The sequence below is a fragment of the Pelobates fuscus genome, chromosome 4 (assembly GCF_036172605.1).
Source record: "Pelobates fuscus isolate aPelFus1 chromosome 4, aPelFus1.pri, whole genome shotgun sequence".
Classification (NCBI taxonomy): Eukaryota; Metazoa; Chordata; class Amphibia; order Anura; family Pelobatidae; genus Pelobates; species Pelobates fuscus.
In genome coordinates, this window is record NC_086320.1 from 207,852,805 (window position 1) to 207,874,050 (window position 21,246).

Sequence of the window (21,246 nt, forward strand, 5' to 3'; positions counted from 1 at the left end):
AAACATGTTAAATGGGATACAGAAAAGAAAAAGGGGGAAGGGGTTACATTGTACTGAAACAGACAAATGTCAATACATCATTCATAACATCATTTGTCTCTAACACCTTTTATTGTCTAAACACCGTTAGGTAGTGGTCCTTCGGCTTGGCCAAACAATTAAATCTTTTCAGCTCGTTTAAAACCTGTATGTACCGTCTAAGACAGAATCAGTTAGTTATGGTTCAATGAAAGGTATAACCTGTTTACAAAGATTGTGCAGTATGAACAATATGGTATAGTGTACAGATCTACCCGTGCTTTGGGGTGCATGCCCCTGTTATTGTGCTGGCATGTAATCAGAATGTTATTCCTACTGGCTCCATGCTAATGAATGATAATAAGGCGTGGAAGCCTCCAATATGTCATGCGCGATGTGGGAGGCTGACTCCGCCTATGGCGGTTCCAGAGGATATTTCTCCCTGTAGGTCTGCCACAAGGTGGTGACCTCTCTCTTTGTAGACCCTGTTTGTACACTGGCGTGCTGCACATCTTTCATATTCCACATTCATGGAGATTAAGTCGATCAAATACCCTGTAGAGGGTATCGTAGATGACCTCCAATTTCTCGCTAACAGCGTTGCCGCTGCTACCAGTATAAGAAATGCTAGTTTGCAAATCGGTTTTGAGAGGCCCGGTGGCAGTATGTATAACAGATAAGTTTCTATAGTTGGAGAAATCTGCGTACCTGTGCTTACTTTTAACATTTCCTCTACCTTTGCCCAATATATTTTTTAACCTTGGGCATGTCCACCAGATGTGTGAGGTAATTTGTGGTGTGACTAAACATAAAATGCCCCTGGAATTTCTTGGCATCTCCAGCATTTATTGTCTGGTGTATGGTACATTTTCACTATTTTGTCTGGTGTCAAGTACCACCTGTATAATATTTTCCTTGAGATCTCTAAGTGTGAGACGCAAGATGACAGGCCTTTAAAGGCTACAAAGGCCTTTTTCCATGTCTGGGGTGTTAACTCTTTCCTTATATCCTTGTGCCATTCTTTTTGAAAGATCCAAACTGGGTCTTGGGGTTCCTCTATAAGTGTGGTGTAGCAGAATGAGAGTATTTTCTTCTGCTTTTGTACGTTTAGGCACATGTGTTCAAACTGGGTCATTTGTGTGGGATTGCCCTCCCACCCCATGTGGGTTTTTTCAATCCTAAGTGTATGGTGTAGTTGCATATATGAGAATCGGGCGGTGTGTGGGAGGTGGTATTGATACTTCAAGTCTTGGAAGCTTCTAATGACACTCTGTTGAGTCGCATGGTGTACATTAGTCACAACATGCTATGCCCAAAGTCTGAAGTTAAATGTGGGGTTAAGAAGGAATATGGTTTTAAGTGGAGTCGCTGGGGGCCATTTGCTAGGCCATATGGACAACAACAGTTTGGTGGCAGGTAGCATTTGGCGTGGGGAGGGTCTTAACGCTTTGGGTATCCAAAGAAATTGTGATAGTTGTGCTCTGTCTAAGCCTTGTGATACCAGGTCCACCCACTGAGGGGTGTAGGCCCGGGAGTGACATGTGAGGATGTTGGCCATTTGCGTGGCTCTGTAGTATTCCCTCACGTTGGGGAATCCCAGCCCCCCTCCCCGTACTTTGCGAGATAGAAGCCTCCAGGGCACTCTCGTTTTTTTGTTTTGCCAGCTAAACTGCACCAGTGTTGTCTGGAGGGACTTAAGAAACTGGGACTGGTATTTGAGAAATAGGTACCGGAGTTTAGGTAGTATTTGACTGCTGCACATCTACCCACCCACGATATGTATTTCCCTTCCCATGTCTTTAATGAGTTGTCTATCTCTGTGTGCAGTTTTTGATAGTTCATCTTAAACAAGGAATTTGGTGATTTCATCAGGTTGATGCCTAAAAAAGTGAGGTAATCCTGTTGCCAGTCGAATTTAAATGCCTCTTTAAGTCTCCCTATTGTATGGTCGTCCATACCTATACCCATCGCTTAGGTTTTCATGACGTTAAGCTTGTAGTATGATTGTAAGCTGTATTGGTGTAGTTCTTTTTTACGGTTGGGGAGGGAAATGGTTGGTTGGGATAGTGTCAAGAGAACATCGTCAGTGAATAAATTGAGTCTGTATTCATTCCCGCCTATCTGTATGCCGTGAATATTAGGGTTCAGTCTTATAGCTTCTGCTAGTGGTTCTAGTGCGAGTTCATAGAGTAGTGGAGACAGAGGGCAGCCCTGCCGCGTGCCATTTGTAATGTTAAATGGGTCTGACAAGAACCCAGAGGCTGATACTGACGCGTCTGGGAGGATGTATAAGGCCTTAAAAGCTGTAAAATACTCTTGCGGGAAGTCAAATTTTGTAAGAACTGCTTCTAGAAATTGCCAATTCAGTCTGTCGAACGCTTTTTCAGGGTCTAAGGAAATTAACAGACCTTACGTCTGGTCTTTGTGTAGTGCCTGTAACATGTCGATCACTGTCCTTGTCGCCCCTGTACAAAGCCCACTTGATCGTCGTTTACTATTGACGTCAGGATTGTCTAGAATCGGGTGGCTAAGATTTTGGCATATAATTTCGTATCCAAATTTAATAGCGATATAGGGCGAAAGTTCTGACAGTGAGTAGGTTGTTTGCCTGGTTTTGGAAGCGTGATTACTCTTGCATCTAGGAATTCCAACGGGAAAGACCCCGTATGGGTCGCGTGGTTGAATGTCATAATAAGGTGCGGTGCTAAAAGGTGTTTAAATTTTGCGTAATATGTGTTAGTGTAACCCTCTGGTCCGTGGGCCGTTCCTTTGGGCAGTGATTTGATGCAGTCTAAGATTTCATCTTCCGTAATGGGAGCTGCTAAGGTATGTTTCTGAGTAGCTGTCAGTATTGGTAGGGGAATCTCCGATAAGTAGTTTTGTATGCTTGAGGCCGTGGGGAATGGAACGTCCGGATCGTCTTTGAGGTTGTAAAGCTGGCTATATTAGTTTGCAAATTCTGTACATATCTGTGTGGGAAGTAATAGTTTTTGGCTCTGTTTACTGATTATGTATGCAATAACGGCCCTCCATTCTTGCCGGATCTCTGTGTGCCTTTTGGCACCCTCTCCTGCTGTTCCCTTGGTGATACCCCAGCTGTGTAGTAGTCGGGTGCAACATCAGATACCACTTGCATCTTGCCATCTCTGGAGATTAGGAGTTTTGCAGGGAAGCCCCATCGATAAGGGATCCTCTTGTTTCTCAGCTTGGAGGTGACTTCCCGAAACGACCTTCTACGCCGAAGCGTCTCCGCTGACAGGTCAGCAAATACCTGGATGTTTCTGTAGGGCTCCGGTAAATCTTGCTGGGGTCTGTTGTAGCGAAGGAGAGCCTCTTTTATGTTGTGAAGTTTAGTCAGCACGTCCCTGGAGGTGGAGGCGGGTAAGTGTTTTGGTTTTGCCACTCTATGTGCCCTGTGCATTAGTAACATGGAGGGTTGGATATCAGGGGTCAGGGCTTGGAATAGTCCTGTCAGAAAAGCGGTGAGGTCTGCCAGTTGTACTTCCTCTGGAATTCCCCTTATCCTCAGGTTCTGGCATCGGGACCTGTCTTCCAGATCCATAGATTTCAATTATTGTTTATCCAGTCTGGCTTCCAGTTCCTCCATTTTATCCGCATAGCTGTTGTGCACTTCAGTCTATTCCACCATTTTGTTTTCTATGTGGGCCGTGCGGTCTCGCCTTAGATCCAAGATTGCGAACTGTGATGTAGTTTGAATTTTAGCTGCCGTGCCATCCGGCATGTTTTGGAACAGACCACTCTGGATTTGCATAGTATTCTGCAGGGATTGGGGCCTAGACAGATCACTGTCTTCGCCACTGCCGTCGCCATCTTGGGATTGCAGCATGGCCGTCCACGTGCTTGCTGGTTTTGCCGCAAAAACTAGTCTTTCTTTTTGGCATCCGCCATTTTTCGTGCCCCACGTTGTGACATCGTGGGTACACCGGATTATTGAAGTAGTTTTAGCTGATTAGCCACTGTAAGTAACGCTGTAGTAGCCGTCGGACGGGGAGCTCATATCCTATGCGACCATTCAGCCCGAGCGCAGGCTCCGACCAATAGATTTATTTAAAAAGTTCTAATATTTAATTATTCATCAATTATCTGATGGGACAATCGCCTATTTGGTTAAACCACTATTGTTTATATATCAGGTCATGCCTATTTTATGACATTACTGATCACTTCTAACACATAATAGAAAGGGCATCAGAAATGTTAAGCTTGGTTGAGCATGGCCTTCTTTGTCTCTTGTCTCTGTTATTGGTTTTGTATGTAGGACATGTTGTCAATTATCCACATTCTATGATCGTGAAGCACTTCAGAATTTGCTGGCACTATATAAATAAATATAATAAAGAGGAGATATGAGAAGAACCTTGTGTTGGTGCAAAGTGCATTTAGCTTGTAACCTCATTGCCTTGCTATCAGTTTGCTCCATCACTGTGCTGTGCCTTCTGTATTTTAAATAGATTAATACTTCTTCTAGTCTCCTGTAATTGTTAGTTTCTTAATGCAGCTGGTAGACATGTTTTTCCTATGACGCACACCCTTGCCAGCAAGTCAACTGGTTTTCAACATGTGTTGAATTCTTTGGCCAGAATTTCTAGACAATGGTTTAATAATGTATTCATGCAATGTTTTCTGGTGATCCCAGAAGTGGATACCATAGAAAATCAGAGATGTCAGTAGCTGGGAATCAAACAAGGACTGCCCTGATGGGTCCAGAAATGATGTGAGGCATGCTTTATTTTCTTACCTGTGATCTTTGCTTATTTAGTGTGTAAGTTTAAAACTATGAGACTCACAAACCTTTTGTTCTTCACAGGTACTTTGCACAAAACTACCACCCATGGTAAATTGTAAAGCTATGAGTATGGTCGAGAAGTCTGACTTTACCTGTATGATAAAATGTAGTTTTGTGTTGCAATCTTGAACTACCCTGTTCTTGAGGTGAGCACTGCTGTGGATAACTGGCTCTTAAAATCATACTAATGATGACATACAACTTACTAGAAATGTTTGTTTGTATAATCCAGTTAAATATTTCAAGAATGCTTGGGATATGCATTACATGGGCAAATTAATTGAAAACTGTGACCACAATGTTTTGTTCTATGTTTACAGTGGCTTTCTTTATTAACTAATCATGTATTTCTTGTGTTAGTCTGCTAAGAAAATATATTTAGATTTTATTCCAATGCTTTGCAGTTAGCTAATAAGAAGCATACATTTCAACATATTTCAGTTCATGGCAACACTATCACAGTGACCACACTACTACATTTGACCAGATATGACATCCCCATTCAGATACAAATACATTTGGCATTAGCCATTAGGATAATACTACATGTCAGACTAGGCTTGCATCTATTCAAATCTTTGTTTTGTATTATGGTCATCATAGCTGTGCTCTGGTCCTATCTGTGCCCTCCTTCTTCTTTTCTACCCTTTTACATTTTAAAACTGTATTTTTTGTGTGCGTTGTTCCTTAATCTGTGTTCTGAATAAATGTTCTTCTTTACAGCAGCACAACTGCTGAGAAATGCATGCTCTAGGTGTACCCCCAATTCACATTCTCTGTGTATATTAGGAATCCAGACTAGATGATGTTGCCCGAATAGCAACTCAATGAAAATTCCTAAAATTCCTTCATAAAGAATACTAGGCATGTGCAAAACCTGTCTAAACAGGGCAGATTTCAAACCTGTCCCTTATTTTGACATGTCTAGATGGTCTCAAGTAAGCTTTTCAAAAACAGCTACCAATGAGGGGGGGAGAGGCCCTGCAGAACTGAAACATATTACAGAATTAAAGAGACACCAATGTTTTCCCATATGTTTTGGCGTATTACCCTTCCCTCACGAAAAAGAATCTAAGCTGCCCCAAGAGCCCATATGGATGAGCCTCCACTGATTCTTCCAATTCTTACACATGATGGCTCCAGAATTGTCCTCAGAATAAAAACTATTTGGCATGCAGTCAATACAATCTACTTCTCAATCTAAATTGCAAAATATCCTCCCTATTCATTATTGCCAGAAAAAACAAGTCTCACATGGACAAGCACCTACCATCCTTCTCAGCAACTATTTTACAACATATTGGATTTTCTAGATTGCATTGAATGGTTACGCAACCTTGCCAATTGAAGGTTTTTTTTTTTTTTGGCAGGGGAGGGGTGGGGGGGGGGGATTTAAAATAAAAATAATATAATATTTTGATGCATGATACAGTACAGAATGTTCTCTACATGTCTATGATTCTTTGTACATTTCTACAAATGTTTGATTTGCTCTATAAAAAAAAATGTAATAAAGGAAACATATTTTGAGTCATATGCTAAACTGTGAATTGTGGAGAATTCACAAGAAATATTTACATTTTAATAAATTAGTAATTTTTCACTAAATCACTCTACAATGAAACATTGATATATGCAATATAAACTAAAAGTCCAAACTAATGCAATAAAGAAAAATCAGGTTATACTAATTAATTTGGGTTAAGCAAATAAACTCAGCTGCAAATGTCAAGCCACACTAGCTAGTGAGTTATACTCTGCTGCTTTTTACATGCTTGAAATCTGTCCTAATAAAAAAACAGGTACTCGGCACTCAATACTTGGCTGAGGATCAGCGAAAGTGAAAAGTTCTAAAGAAAACCAATAAGCAGGGGAGTTGGCATGCACAAGCCAAAATAAACCCTTATAGTTCTACTCTGCTTTTGTTTTGAATTTTGCTATCGGAATCTGCATGCAGCTTGAGATATTGCTTTTCTTTGTTGTTAAGCAGAATGTGAGCCCGATGTTCAGGCATCATGTTCTAAAATGTAGACAGTCAACCACATGACCAGAATAGAGCGTCAACACAAAGCCAGTCTTGAGATACATACATATCAAATATCTAAATAAAGTCAATTTAAACAGCGACTGTCACATCGCTTGAATTGTCACCATTTAAAAAAACTCTGAAAATCATCTATCAGCTTGTCTCCACCTTTTCTTCATGTGACGCAGTTATCTTTTACATTTGTAATATAGCTTTAGCAAACTGCTTAATTTCTCTTCCTTTTTTGTAGGCATTCTCTGTGCTGACTAACAGGTTCACAGGACATAGCTTATAACAATGACTGACAAGGGATACGATGGAGGCACCCATTTCCATGGAGGCACCCATTTCCGGGAGAAAGAGGTGTGGATTTAGAAATTTAAAGCAACACCCTCACATTAGGAATATAAACATGTATTGCTAAGTGTAGAGAGATTTACAGTTTACTTATATGCAGGCTACTCCCCCCTTTTCATCTCCATCTGCAGTGCTCTGCCTACAAAGATCTCCCTCACTGGTCTGTAGTCCCCACGCAAGGAAGGAGAATCCCAGAAAAGCTCTGATCTATCCCTGTGGTGGGTGTAGAGCTGGTATATGGCGAAAGCGAGCACCTGTCAGTTCAGAGAATTGCCGTGGGTTACCATGCCAATGCTCTGATACTTTGAGCCCAGAGCTTTGAGAGCTTTTACTCAAAGTCTGAACCCAGCAAAGGTAGAACAGCAGCTCTACACACAATGGACCACCCAGGATCTGCACAATGTGTCCATCCCTAACCCAAAGGTTAAAGTTAAACCAGAGGGAAAGTGGATTAAATAGTATTAAAAAAAAAAAAAAATTGAATCATAAAAGTTTCATATATATACACTGTATAAATATATATACAAATATAATAGGACACTATAGGTTTAGGAATACAAACGTGTATTCCTGACCCTACAGTGTTAAAAACACATTTAGTGCCCCTGGTGCCCTCTTGCTCCACTTAAATAAGTAGAAATCTTACCTTTATTCCAGCGCCCGCTAGTCTGCCGCTGCTGGCTCCAACCCTGACCCGCCTCCTTGGCTGAGATTATCAGAATTGACAATCTCAGCCAATCCAATGCTTTCCTGTAGGAAATTCAAACCTAAAATACTATGTGTGCCTCAAAAATATGAATAAAGATAATACAAAATATACCTAATTAAGTTAAAATAAACTTAAAATATCAACAAGCTCAGGATTCAACTTCCAACAATGAACATCTATTAAGAATTGATATAGCTCTAAGGCTCATACCAAATGTATCACAATTGAAATAATACAATATATTAAACCTCATATAATTCTGACCCCAGAGTAAATCACATAAACAAACAAATATAATGAAGCAGCATGTAGCAGCCTAAAATGAGATGTTTACAAAAAAGGGGGGCTTCACTTCTAAATGGTGTTATGATAGTGAGAACCCCATACAAATAAAAACTCTGACAGGTATGGGTAGAAGTATGCATATAATAATAGCACATCACTAATAATGACTAGAGATGTCCTGAACAGTTTGCCGGGAACTATTCGCCAGCGAACATAGCTTGTTCGCGGTCGCCGCGGCGGGCGAACATATGCGATGTTCGGTCCGCCAACTATTCGTCATCATTGAGTAAACTTTGACCCTGTACCTCACAGTCAGCAGACACATTCCAGCCAATCAGCAGCAGACCCTCCCTCCCAGACCCTCCCACCTCCATGACGAATAGGGGGCGGACCGAACATCACATATGTTCGCCCGCCGCGTCGACCGCGAACAAGCTATGTTCGCCGGCGAACAGTTCCCGGCGAACTGTTCGGGACATCTCTAATAATTACCTATAAGGTCATAGTGTGACAAGTACGAGAATAATCAGTAGATAAGTGAGATATAAGGTGCTCGCAAAAAATTCAAATAGTTCAAAAGTACTCAAACCTGACTGTGAGGGACCCCTCTGCGGTTTTGGTCTGAGTAAGCCAAATCCAGATGGAGTTAGCGGTTCGGATGATAGCTGTGAGCCATGTATTACCATAGGAAAGCATTGGATTGTCTGATATTGTCAATTTTGATGATCTCCGCCAAGGAGGTGGGGTGTGGAGCCATACGCTCCGGTGGCCAATCAGCATCTCCCATCCCCCTCCGCGCACACAACAGCCCCTATCCCATAATACATCCCCTACACATCTCCAGCAGAGACACACACCAAATTATTTTTGGGCTCAAGCTATGGGTGTTTTTTGACCACAGCCCCACCCCTGCACTATACAGAGTGCAGGGACAGTCTCTTTAAGTATATGCTTTATCTCTATTTTTCATACCACACAAATGCATATTTGTTAAACATAATTATAAGTAAACACAATATTAAATATTTGGGGCAGTTACAGTTTCCCTTTAAAGTAATACAATTTATAAAAGATACTTGCAAATGAAGTTGATGTATTTGCATTAAATTCACATGTATTACAAGCTGTTAGTATTTCCCAGACAAGGCAGTGATCAGCCAATTAGTATGCTTCAGTGAGATTGTAAGGCACTTCTCAAAGTGCTGAATTTATGCAACAGATCCCTGTAGTGCCAAGTTTTTTTTAGGGCTATAGTTCTGTAACCAGCTTTTTACTTATGAAAATTGTTACCTGAACTATACTTCACAGTAGCTTCCTAATGACATGAAGTGTAGGGGCAGAAGAGGAAGGGTTAAGAACTAGAGTGCTCCAAAACACACATACACACCAGAAATTATACAATATATAAAAAGTTATTTTGATGCCAATAGTGTTCCTTCATCATCTGAAACAACTTTACATTCACTCATGACAAAAAACAAATAATCTCTCTTTTTTATGTTCTCTTTTTTTTTTACCCTTGTATTATTTGACTACTGGTTTTATACTCATTAATGGTATCTTAAATATAGTTGGAGATTTGCGAATTTCCTTGTAACTAATGGTAAAATGGGTGATTTATTGCTCGCCTTCCTGCACAGGAGGAAAGCAGGAGGGGGGCAAATATATATTAAAAAGAAGGCATTACTGTATCTCCCTCCCTTGTCAGACTCACCATTCTGCCACAGCCACTAACCACCCCTCAACTCTCCATCTTCAGGACTTCTCTCATGCTGCACCTCCGGAATTCATCATCTTGCACTGTCGGAATTAGTTTTTGGATAACTTTTAAAGCTTGTAATTGGAAGTCAGGAAGGCGAGCAATAAATCACCCATTTTACCATTAGTTACAAACAAATTCGCAAATCTCAAACTATATTTAAGATACCATTAATGAGTATCTCAACTTAAACCCCCCTCCTTATCATATGCTTGTATTGCCCTTTCTCTGGTATGCTCACAATAGCATAGCCCACTGTCTGTCCGTGCTACTACGTGACTTTGTGCACGTTCTATATTGTCTTTTGAACTTGAAATCGTTTTTTACTCTGTTCTATTGTACAGCCCTGTTATATCTGGTCAATCTCAATAAAACCCACAAACACACTAACCAGTTTATCTTTACTCCATCTGTGCATCAAGACCTGTGATTATCATGCACCACTACATCATTTTAGACTAATGACTTGTTAACAGATGGCCCGTGCCATCGTAAATAATTAGAAGCATACTGTAAATATACAGAATGAAATACTACAGGCTGTTTGGCCTTTTCTTTCTCTGAAAATATTTATTGTTCTGTAACATGCATAATACATACACAATCTCCTAAATTAAGCAGGAATATGGCATGGACCTGGGGAGAATGAAATGTATACCTTGTGAAATGTAAAACATTAACATCCATACATAATTGAATCATACAGTTACGGAGTTGAAAGTGAGCAATTATTCTTTCAATTTCAATCAGCTTTGGGAGCAGACTGTAAAGGAGTTTCTTTTTTTCTTTGCCATTAATGTGCATTACTGGAAGCAATTGCTTCTCCCTAAAGTCTACAGAAAGGCAAAAGAAAGGATCAAATAGCTTGCAAATTGACCCATTATTCCTTTTCCAGCACTGTTACAGCTAAAAGCGTTTTAAGTGAATGAAGACGCCTTTTGTCATTAAACAGAGCACTAGGTAATTTGGATGGAGCTTTAAAACAAACATGAGCGAGCTTATCAAAAATAATGCACGCCTCTCTAGACATAATGTAGATTGTAGAAATACCAAGATCAATACACACAACTAAACCATGAAGGTCAACGTGCCAAAATAGGTCTACTCGTGCATCATTGCTGCATCTAACATTGCTGTCTTTGTTAATTAGTCAGTGTTCTCAGAGCTTAACCCCTTAAGAACTGATGACGGTCTTTTTTTGTCAGAAGATTAAGTTACGGTATTTAATGTTCCGCAATGACATTCCCCACTCAAGTAATGACAACAGGGGTGTATGGAGCTGCCATAAAATGACAGGATATTCCATGTTTGCATGAGGAGTTTCAGGGCCAGATTCAGATAGTTGCAAAGTAATCATGGGGTCCTTGAGGTTAAAGAGGTTGACAAATAATTAATACTAAGGTCAGTCACTCTTGTGTCCTAAGACCTAAACCCACTCTCCCAGCTCAGATTATCATTTTCTCTCCCAAGACTTCAGCTGTCTCCTTTTTTCTCCAGCTCTCCAATAATGGAGGGGGAGCTAATACAGTGAGATTGTCTGTGTGAGGAGGGGTGTGCCAACTACTGTTAATCTAATGAAGGAAACTAAAGAAGAGAGGGTGCTCCTCCCTATGGTCTCCAAGCTCCAAGCTCCATAACATAATTGAATGGGGGACCTTACCATGAGCTCTACAAGCTGACTGAGCATGTGTACGGTCTATATTCAGAATAAATGTTTCCGTTAAGTGACTCTGACATGCCTAGCACCTCATAAACAGCAGTGTCTGCCAGCCAGTTATCAATCATTGTTAATAGGTAGCAGTCTGTACTCTGCAGAGAAAAAAAAAGAGGATGTATATTGCAACTACTATAGAGACACTGTGATGGAAAAAAACAGGGATCACTGAGGTTGTGAGTGTGAACTGGAACTCTGTGTTCCACCTGTCAGAAGGTCCATGAGCTGGCCGGCTGGCCAACTTAGGGCCACCCCAGAAGGTGGCTGGCTATGTGCAAAGTATAGTGTGTGAGAAGGGGCTGAGCATGGGCAGTGAGGGAGCTGTAATCTTTGTGCTCTTCCAACTCTGATCCTTCACTTGTGTTCTTGACTAAATGGCCTACAAGGGAGCAGTGCTGGAAGAGCATAGAGGTCAGAGCAGCCCCACACTAGACCAAAGGCAGAAGCACAGAGGGTCCAACCCAGCTCTCTTAAAGGTAGGGAGGCTGGGTGGGCGTAATAAAACTATAAATACAATTACTTTGTGAGTGAGAGAATGTGTGTCAGAATCACTGAGTGTGTCTGTCCATGAGTATGTGTGTCAGTGTTTGTGTATGTGAGCGTGTGTGTCTGTCAATGAGTGTGTGTCTCTCAGTGAGATTGTGTGTCTGTCAGTGTTTGTGTATGTGAGTGCGTGTGTGTGTATGTCTGTCAGTGAGTGCGTCAGTGTATGTGTATCAGTGAAAGCTTTTGTCTGTCAGTGAGAATTTGTTTGTCTGTAAGCAAAATTATGTGTTGGTTAATCAGTATGTGCCAATGAGTGTGTGTATGGGTCAGTGAGAATGTGTAAATAACATTTTCACTCAATTCATGTTATTTGTAATAATCTGCATATAATTGTGTGTGTAAATATATAATAAATATATATATATATATATATATATATATATACACACATACACATAAATAAATACATATATACATATACACACAATACATATACATGTGCATGTATTATTAGTAAATATGTATTATATTAAAGTGTACATAAAAAGGGTAAATTAAGGAGCATTAAATTCCACTGTACATTGTGATATGGTCCTTTCCCTAACGGTCAATTAAACCCTCAACATTAGACCTGTGTGTCACTGCTGCTGCTTGTTGGGGGAGTTTGGGATCCACTGATGCCAGTGAGCTGGCAGTGAAGCCAGCATGTTAGCATTAGTACTGGAGATTGCTATGATTAGGGTAGTGACCCCAAGCCGGGCCAATCACTTCACACTCACACGCAGCCAAACCCCATATACAATCACACTGCGCCAACTCCATACACATATATCAGACTCAGCCAACTAACACAATCACACTCAGCAAAGACCCACACAGAATTACACCCAGCCAACCCCTGCATAATCCCACCCAACCACCACACACACACCCCTCACTCAAGTGTAATACTTAGAGGGAGCAAGGAGTGGGGCCCTTCTTTTATTGTTGCACCGGGGCCCTGGGATTCCTAGTTGCGCCCCGGGACAGGTATAGTATTTTCCTAAAACTATTAGTTCTCTCTTAAAGCCATGTTGTCAACAAAACTTTCATTTTATAATAATATATTTTTACAAGAAATGATCTGGTCCCTGGTAATAGCCAATGTCTAAAATCCCTTTCAAGCAATTATCAAGTGTAACTAGAACGCCAAAACTAGACATGACACCCTAGACTTAACATCTGTCACATTGACAGGAATCTACATGACAGGAATATACATGAGTTAAATACCAGAATCATTTGTTTTTATATATCCTTTGAATATAGAATATAGCAAATTATGCTGGATTATTATTATTATAACTATCACAGTTCAAAAATTATTAGAATAATTTGAGTATAAGATGCTAACCCCTTGGAATTATTGTATTATCATATTCTATTAGTATACTGTGTGTTGCATTATATAAAACAATTACTCTGCTTGCCTGTTTGAATTATATAGTTATATGTCTGTATTTTGTTACCTCTTCGAATTTGAGCGCAATCATTGAAAATGCCTTAAAAATTGCATCTGTTGGTCCCGTTATTGTTACAATTCTTTCCGGGCAGGAGCCTTCTGAAATGTTGATTCGAGCACCACTCTGTCAAACACAATAACCATGGTTAGACATCACTTTCCAATTAGGAAAAACTAATCATGCTCTGACAATTTGATCAGTAACACCATTTAAGAGCCTGATTTCAACAAATGATTAGAATATGCCTTTTAATAAGAAGGGCTTCTAAGAGGAAAGATTATAAATGTGAGCTAAATAAATAATTCATACAACAGCAAATAGTGGGTATAAGATATAGGAAATGATGGCACTATCCTGCACTTTACATATGCTCACAAAATCTATAATTGCAAACATATAGGGATGCACTCAATTATAATCATAAAATGACCAAAGATAAAAAAAGAGATTACCAAAAGCAAATACATCAAGTAAAGCACAAATAAATGTTTGGAAGGGGCCACATCCATGCATAGGCATCTTGACTCTTAGCTTGTCACTAAGGCCTCGATTACGTATCAGTTGATCACATGTATCTGCAGATTAATGGTTCCCATTTATCCTTTCATTGATTCATATTGATTTGATACCTGCCCTTAAAGGTTTATCAGGAGATGAAAAATATTGGATTGAATTACTGAGGTTTGAAAATTATCAAAATTTGATTATTTACTTTATATTATCAGATTCTACCACTCATTGAGAATATAAGACTTGAAAATAACCACAACCAAACGCTGTTGAAAAACGCCTTTTTTGACAAATTGCAGTCAGTACCAGCCAGCAGGAAAATATTTTTCTTAAAAAGGCTGTGGGAGTCAATATGATATTACTATGATGTCTATTCACTAAACTGAAAGTTGTATAAAGTAAAGAACTGAGGTGCAAAATGTAAGCCATAACAGAACAGCAGTAACAAACATCTCAAACATCTGATCAATTCAAAGAAAGTTTTGACAGTTCAGCAATTTTAGCCAAATTACTGCAACTATGGTTCTTAAAGGGACACCCCAGACATCTAGAGTGCGTTAGCTTGCTGAAGTACTGTAAGTGTGAAGAATGTATTCTCTTCTCTCATTTTACAAATACCGGTAGTGCAGATTTCAATAGACATTGGCACTTTTATAAATTAACTTTGTTACACCCTCTGTCCATATAAATGTCCATCAGACAACTTCCTGTTTTGCTCAGAGCTAAACTCAAGGGCTCCTTGCCGGACTTGCATAGACTCCTTATTGAGCTGCATTGGGAAGTCTGTGATTGGACAGTCACAGAAATTCTGGACTGGGTTAGAAGCTTGATTGTACGTAATATAAGCTTGCAAAGGCTTTAGACAAGAGAACTGGAGATTTTGCAAACTGTTTTTACATATATCCAGTCAAAAAAATCATAATTAGATCCATGCTCGTTTTCATTGGAGTCATATATTTTAAATAGTGATTTATTATTTATATATTGTTGTATATGGGCAATGGAGTGTCCCTTTAACTTACTAGTCCAACAACAGCGTGCCTTTGGCTAAAGACCATATTAATAGTGGAGAGAAACTGAGCCGATTATTGTCATGTTGGAGTTTAAGCTAGTTCAGGCATTCTTCCTATCATAGCGATATATACATTCCGTATGTCCTGCTAGGTAGGTGGATAGTGCAGCAGGTGTATCTTGCATTCTGTAGATTGGAAAGTTCCATATTCCCAATATGTCCCAAATCACTGTTGAGCTAAGAGATGATTATTTCCTTTTACAATACTGCATCACCAAAAGGTCTCATGGCTCTCATGTTGATTTCCAACCCATTACACTTGATGCACTAATTTGGGTTTTATAATTGAAACCATGATCATTTTCCTTGTGGCCACATTAATGTTTCTACTTAGATTGCTAAGAATTTGATTAAATATAAAGGAACCTGATCACACTGCAGTTTACATTTCCAAGACGTGTTTGATCATTCCATCTTTAGACACAGACCATAATTGGCTCCATGGGAAATAGACATTATAACAAAGAGCAATAAAAGCCATCTTTTGTCTCTTTAACATGGTTGATTTAACAGAACTGAAGAACCAATAGCAAGTACTTTAAGATACAAGTGTGACATTTACATTTTTTTTTCATTCTTTTTCCATTGGAAAACAATAGAAAGGAAATAATTCCAAATATTTCATAAGTCGATTAACCCTCTAAGTGAATAAAAGCTATTTAGAAAAAATATATATTTTAAAAAGTTACAATAATGTAATAATATCAATGGCCACTAAGTGTCACTCTTCTCCTTTTTTCCCAGCAAAACACAATGTAATAGAAGAAACATCCCTTGTAAACAGAAGTTAAGGATGAATCACAGAAATCTATTTTCTTACCTCTTCTCTCATCTTCTTAACCGTTTCACCTTTCTATTATGGAAACAAAATTACAAAAATGAGTGCTTTTGTATGGCAAGGTTAGAAATTTGAAGGCAGGTAGATAAAACGGTAATTCACTGACCTTTCCAATGATGCTCCCCACCTCCTGCAATAGAACAAAAATATATATTAAAATAATAGCAATTAATGCAAACAAAATGTTACCAAAAAGCAGTCTCACTGTGAACTACACAGTTTCTTAATGCATCGGGGAAGATATCGTTTTCCCAGATATAAAGGTTTAGCTTTTGGTCACACCTGATATAAACATTACTAGATTTGAGCACTTGTATTTGGCCAAATGAGAATTCAGCTGAATTTCCCGTAATTAGTTCAGTTGTATGAAACATGAATCGGCTAACAGCAATTTTACAGAACTGACTGAAAAACAAAGTGAACATGGATGAAAATGTGCCCAGTCACTCCGTTTATTTGTCTAATTGCAATAGCTCCCTCATTGTATATAGATCATGTAAAAATAGAAGTGGCAGGGAGCTTTTCTCTGCTCCCCGTGGCTTATTTCCCCCAATGGGTTACATTTAATATACACTGGGGGGAGTTCTAGGGGTGTCTGTATTGTTAAAGGAGGCTCTCTAGAACCATTATACACTTGTTCTTCTCTTGCATTGTAATTTGATGTATTAGAATTATACCACCATTTGACATAGCCTTAATAAAAACCATCACATCTGAAAAAAAAATGACAAAATTAAATACGCACACTTACCTGTCAGATTGCTCATACAAACCAACTAATCAAAGAACTGTAATTGAAATTGCATAGTGTATGAAAGCCCGTACAAGGTCTTTCTTTGCTGTGCAGGCACAGAGGGCACGGAGCCCTCAATGGGGCAATATGGATCTTTTTTTTAAGCATTATGGGCTTTTTCGGTGCGTTTTTTTCTTTTTTTTTTTCTGTCCTTTTGAATCTGAGCTTTTTAATTTAATAGGTGTGACCAGTTGCTAGTCTTTTATGACAGTGAGCATCCACTGGACAAGCCCCAACCCGTAGGATGGCAGATGGAGGCATGAGGGAGGTTTTAAACCTCCTGTATTTTGAATCCATTGGCTTTTTATTTGTTAACTTAACCCATTCAGCGGTGGGAGAAGGAAGTAGGTCTGTTCCCTGCCGCTTCCATTTTTAACCCCTCACTCATCGGCAATGTTAAAAATTTAACCGGTTGTCTGAAAATCTATTTACAACAAAAATACACATTTTGGCTGAACTGAGCTAAACCATGGATGCAATTCAGTTTGGTCAAATCATTTTTTTGTTTTCCGATGCAACTAGTCGGCCAATCGGGATTTTCCATCCATGCACAAGTTTAAACATTACTGTGGGTAATGACATTCATATAAGTAGCTGCCAGACATGGCTAAATAAGGACACCATTAATCCAATGAGCATTACAGAGGGGTGTAAACCAGCTGTCTCATCCCTCTGGCAGTAAGTTTAATTATTTTATCATTTCCTTTTACGGGACAAAAAATTCTAATGTGTTTCAAAAAATATACCACTACTCTTAGACATTAGTAAAACCTCTAATCAATAAATAGTTAGCAGGCAGTTAAAGAAATAATATGGTCACCAAAAAAACTTTAGCTTATTGAAGCAGTTTTGGTGTATAGATTATGCCCCTGCAGTCTCACTGCTCAATTCTCTACTATTTAGGATTTAAATAACTTTTGTTTCTGTCTTTCCAGCTCTAGCCACACCTCCCGTAGCTATGACGGACACAACCTGCATGAAAATAAATGGTTTCATTCCAATTAGATGTTGACTTGCTTTAGAAGTTTTTATCTCTTGTTTCTGTAAACTGAAATTTAATCACACACTGGAGGCTACTGGAAGGTCTAGCAATCTATTAACAGTGCAGGATAAGAAAATCTGAATTAAACAGACTGTGCAATAAAGGAAGTTTAAACATTAGGTCTCACTTTACAGGAAGTGTTTAGATGCCTTTGCCAATTACATGCACGCATGTGTGACTAGAGCTGCATAAACAAAGTGATTTAATACTTAATGGCAGATAATTGAGCAGTGAGACTGCATTGACATGATCCATATACCAAAACTACTTCATTAAGCTAAAATTGTTTTGGTGGCTATAGTGTCTGAAAGTTTCTCTCCTGCATCTGTAAATGTAACTTTCATCACAAAAAGGAGGGGTCTGCTATGAACAGAGCAGGAAATAAGAAATTCTAGATTAGACAGACCGTGCAATACAGGAACCTAAAAAGTCACATGCAGGGAGTTGTAACTACAGTTGTATAAATATATTGATTTAATTCCTAAATGGCAGATAATTGAGCAGTGAGACTGCAGGGTCAGGTCCCAAACTGTTTCATTTAGCTAAGTTCTCTTGGTGCCTACAGAGTACCTTTATACAAACTATCATATATATTTTTTTTAATTATTAAAAATACAAAATTACATTTATTATAACATCTCTATGTATTATTTTGCAATACATTTTATTAAAAAGCCTTTTCAACGCACCCTCATTAGGATGGCCATGAGGTCACTGTGGTCCCAAGCACTGATTATTAGGCAACACAAACTGTGCATGTAATCTGGCGTTGGTGTGCATTGCTATGTCTTAACATTCAGCGTATGATCAGCATATCAACAATGCACCCAGCTGAACACGGAATTAGCATATACGTTTTGCTTTGGGACTAAACAGGGCTAAAGATGGCTGCCCCTGTGAAGCAAGTGTAAGCAAGAATATTCCATCCTCCATAGTAATAAAAATATGAAGACAAGTTTTCTTTCAAAGTAGGACATTTTTTATTTTTTTTTGTAAAAGCATTCCTCCAGCAATTATAATCAGGTAATGTCAACTATTTATTGTATTTATGTTAGGCTGCAAAATTTACACAGGGTCTGGAAACCCCTAAACTGCCATGGACTTATGCTGTTAACACATACTGCTTTCCTTAATCTCTTTATGTATGTTCACTGCAGAGAACAATTAATGTATAACAATCATTATGAAGTTCCAGAAAAATAGCAATGGCTTTTTTATGTGGGTATAGCGTATATATGAAATAAACAGTTTTCACAGGGGTGTATCCAACAGAAGACCGAATCAACTAATCATAGACATTTAGTACAAAAAGTATAATTTCTCATATACCATAACGTATTAAAGTTATTCTACTGTGCATGTCTAGCATGTCTTCTCGAAACTATGCAGGGTTATCTTGTGAGAAAAAAGGGAGTATGTGTGCTTGCAAGATTGCAGATGGGATAGAATTCTTGCTTTTAACCCTTGCAGACATGGACTTAACTAAGACAAAAAGGCTTTAACCCCTTAAGGACCAAACTTCTGGAATAAAAGGGAATCATGACGTGTCAGACATGTCATGTGTCCTTAAGGGGTTAAACCCGTTATTTACCGTCATCTATGACAATTACCCTGTTCTGGTGCCCCAGATGAGAGTTAGACAAGGTATCTCCAGATGTACTAATTACACCTGTGGGTCTTTATTAATTCTTCACCTCGATTTCCTCGCCATTTCTCATCAAAAGAGCCATCAAGGGAAGCTTGCCCAGATATCTGTTGCTACAGGATTATATATGCTATTAAAACTCAGTATGCAATACATCCATAGGTTACTGTATATATGTATCTATAGCTCTGTATGTCTAGGGGAATATTCACTAAGCATTGCATAGGTAAAATAATTCATTCTCCCTCAATGTATGTAAGGATCTTTTTATTTTGGGTTTTTAGCTGGGACCATTTATTGGAATCCATCGTATAATCCCAACAGTCCTATCTCAAAAAGCAAATGACTCAAACATCCAAGGTAAGTCCACATTGATGTAATTAAGGATTTGCTTACGAACAAAAGGAGTCAAAAGGCTTAAAAATCAGGTGAGGATTATTTAAAATCACAGCACTTGTGACCCTGTCCAGTCAACATCAAGTCAATTTTATAAACACATCTAGCTTGTAGACAAGTCATATACATCAGCAGTGATTTCTGCCTGTCTGTTTCTAAATCCATCCATCTGCCTGCCTATCACCTATCTTTCTATCAAACAGGAATTTTATCAACTCTATGCACAGCTGATTAAGATCCTGGTAACTATTATTATCACTTTTTTTTTTTTAAACCCTTGTTCTATTAGTATGGGAATTCTGGATGGAGGAATATGGAGAAAACATATATTTCTTTTTTTGTTGTTGTTGTTCTTGTTATTTCTTGCATTATTTTTCACTGAATGCCTATAAAAAATACTGAGCTCTGGGCAGAACTGGTATGAAGTCATTTATGCTAGCGAGACAAGCTAAGCAATGTATTACACCTGCCCTGCTAGTCAAAGCACTAAAGAAAGCCTTTTGAATTACTGTATTTTGCCTTGGTGAGAGCTCATGGGCTTGTATCAAAATTGCCTTCTATAGTAGTATTTATCTCTCAGGATAGAATTCACAGTTCATCTAATGCCCGGTCGTTAAAACTCTGTAGAATGTTTCTAGAATGTCATCAAATCACCGAATAAAAGCTAAATATCCAGGTCCCTTGAATGACTATCAAATGTAAAATAGCAATATCTTTATAAAACTAGTATCTGCTATCTTCTATCAACTAAAGAATGACAATAATTACATGTCATTGGGTGTGTATCATTTCATTTTACTGGGGTGTTGTGAGAAATCACTAAATTGAACTGGGGCATTGTGAGAGGCAAGTGGGTCATTTTTAGTCACATTTCTTCTAATAGCCCCCTTTCATTTTGCCTCATAGTCCTAAATATTAAGAGTTTATTCAATAATCAGTGAGCAGCCGGTACATAACATTCAACTTGCAAACGTTAGGCTACAATAACATAGTAGGGAAAACGTCTCCAGGTCAGATGATTTTAATCTCCTCCTGCTCTTAGGGCACACCGGCTCTGGGGGCGCAAGATTTCAGTGACCGGCAGGAGGGAAGTGCTACCTCCTGCCAGGCCACCTTCTGGACCCCCGGCACGTCTGTGGTATAGTCAGAGGTGGCGAGGGAGCTCTAATCTCTCTGCCTGCTGTTTGCTGATGTTGCGGGAGCCGGAATTTGACGTCATATTCCGGCTCCCGGCATCAGTAGACAGCCCGCGAGGGAACAGAGCAGAGAGATTAGAGCTCCCTCGCC

The 21,246-nt window shown here is 39.1% G+C and overlaps 1 protein-coding gene across 5 annotated transcripts in view; it reads right to left on the minus strand.

Moving 5' to 3' along the window:
• LOC134608777 (poly(rC)-binding protein 3-like) overlaps positions 1–21,246 on the minus strand; it is a 1,002,469-nt gene that overhangs the window by 64,769 nt on the left and 916,454 nt on the right. For all 5 annotated transcript variants that reach the window (XM_063451876.1, XM_063451872.1, XM_063451874.1 and 2 more), the window contains 3 exons: positions 16,190–16,213; positions 16,066–16,098; positions 13,670–13,786 (listed from right to left, as the gene is read on the minus strand). In XM_063451876.1, coding sequence (XP_063307946.1) covers positions 13,670–13,786; positions 16,066–16,098; positions 16,190–16,213 — 174 coding nt within the window. The remainder of the gene's footprint in view (positions 1–13,669; positions 13,787–16,065; positions 16,099–16,189; positions 16,214–21,246) is intronic.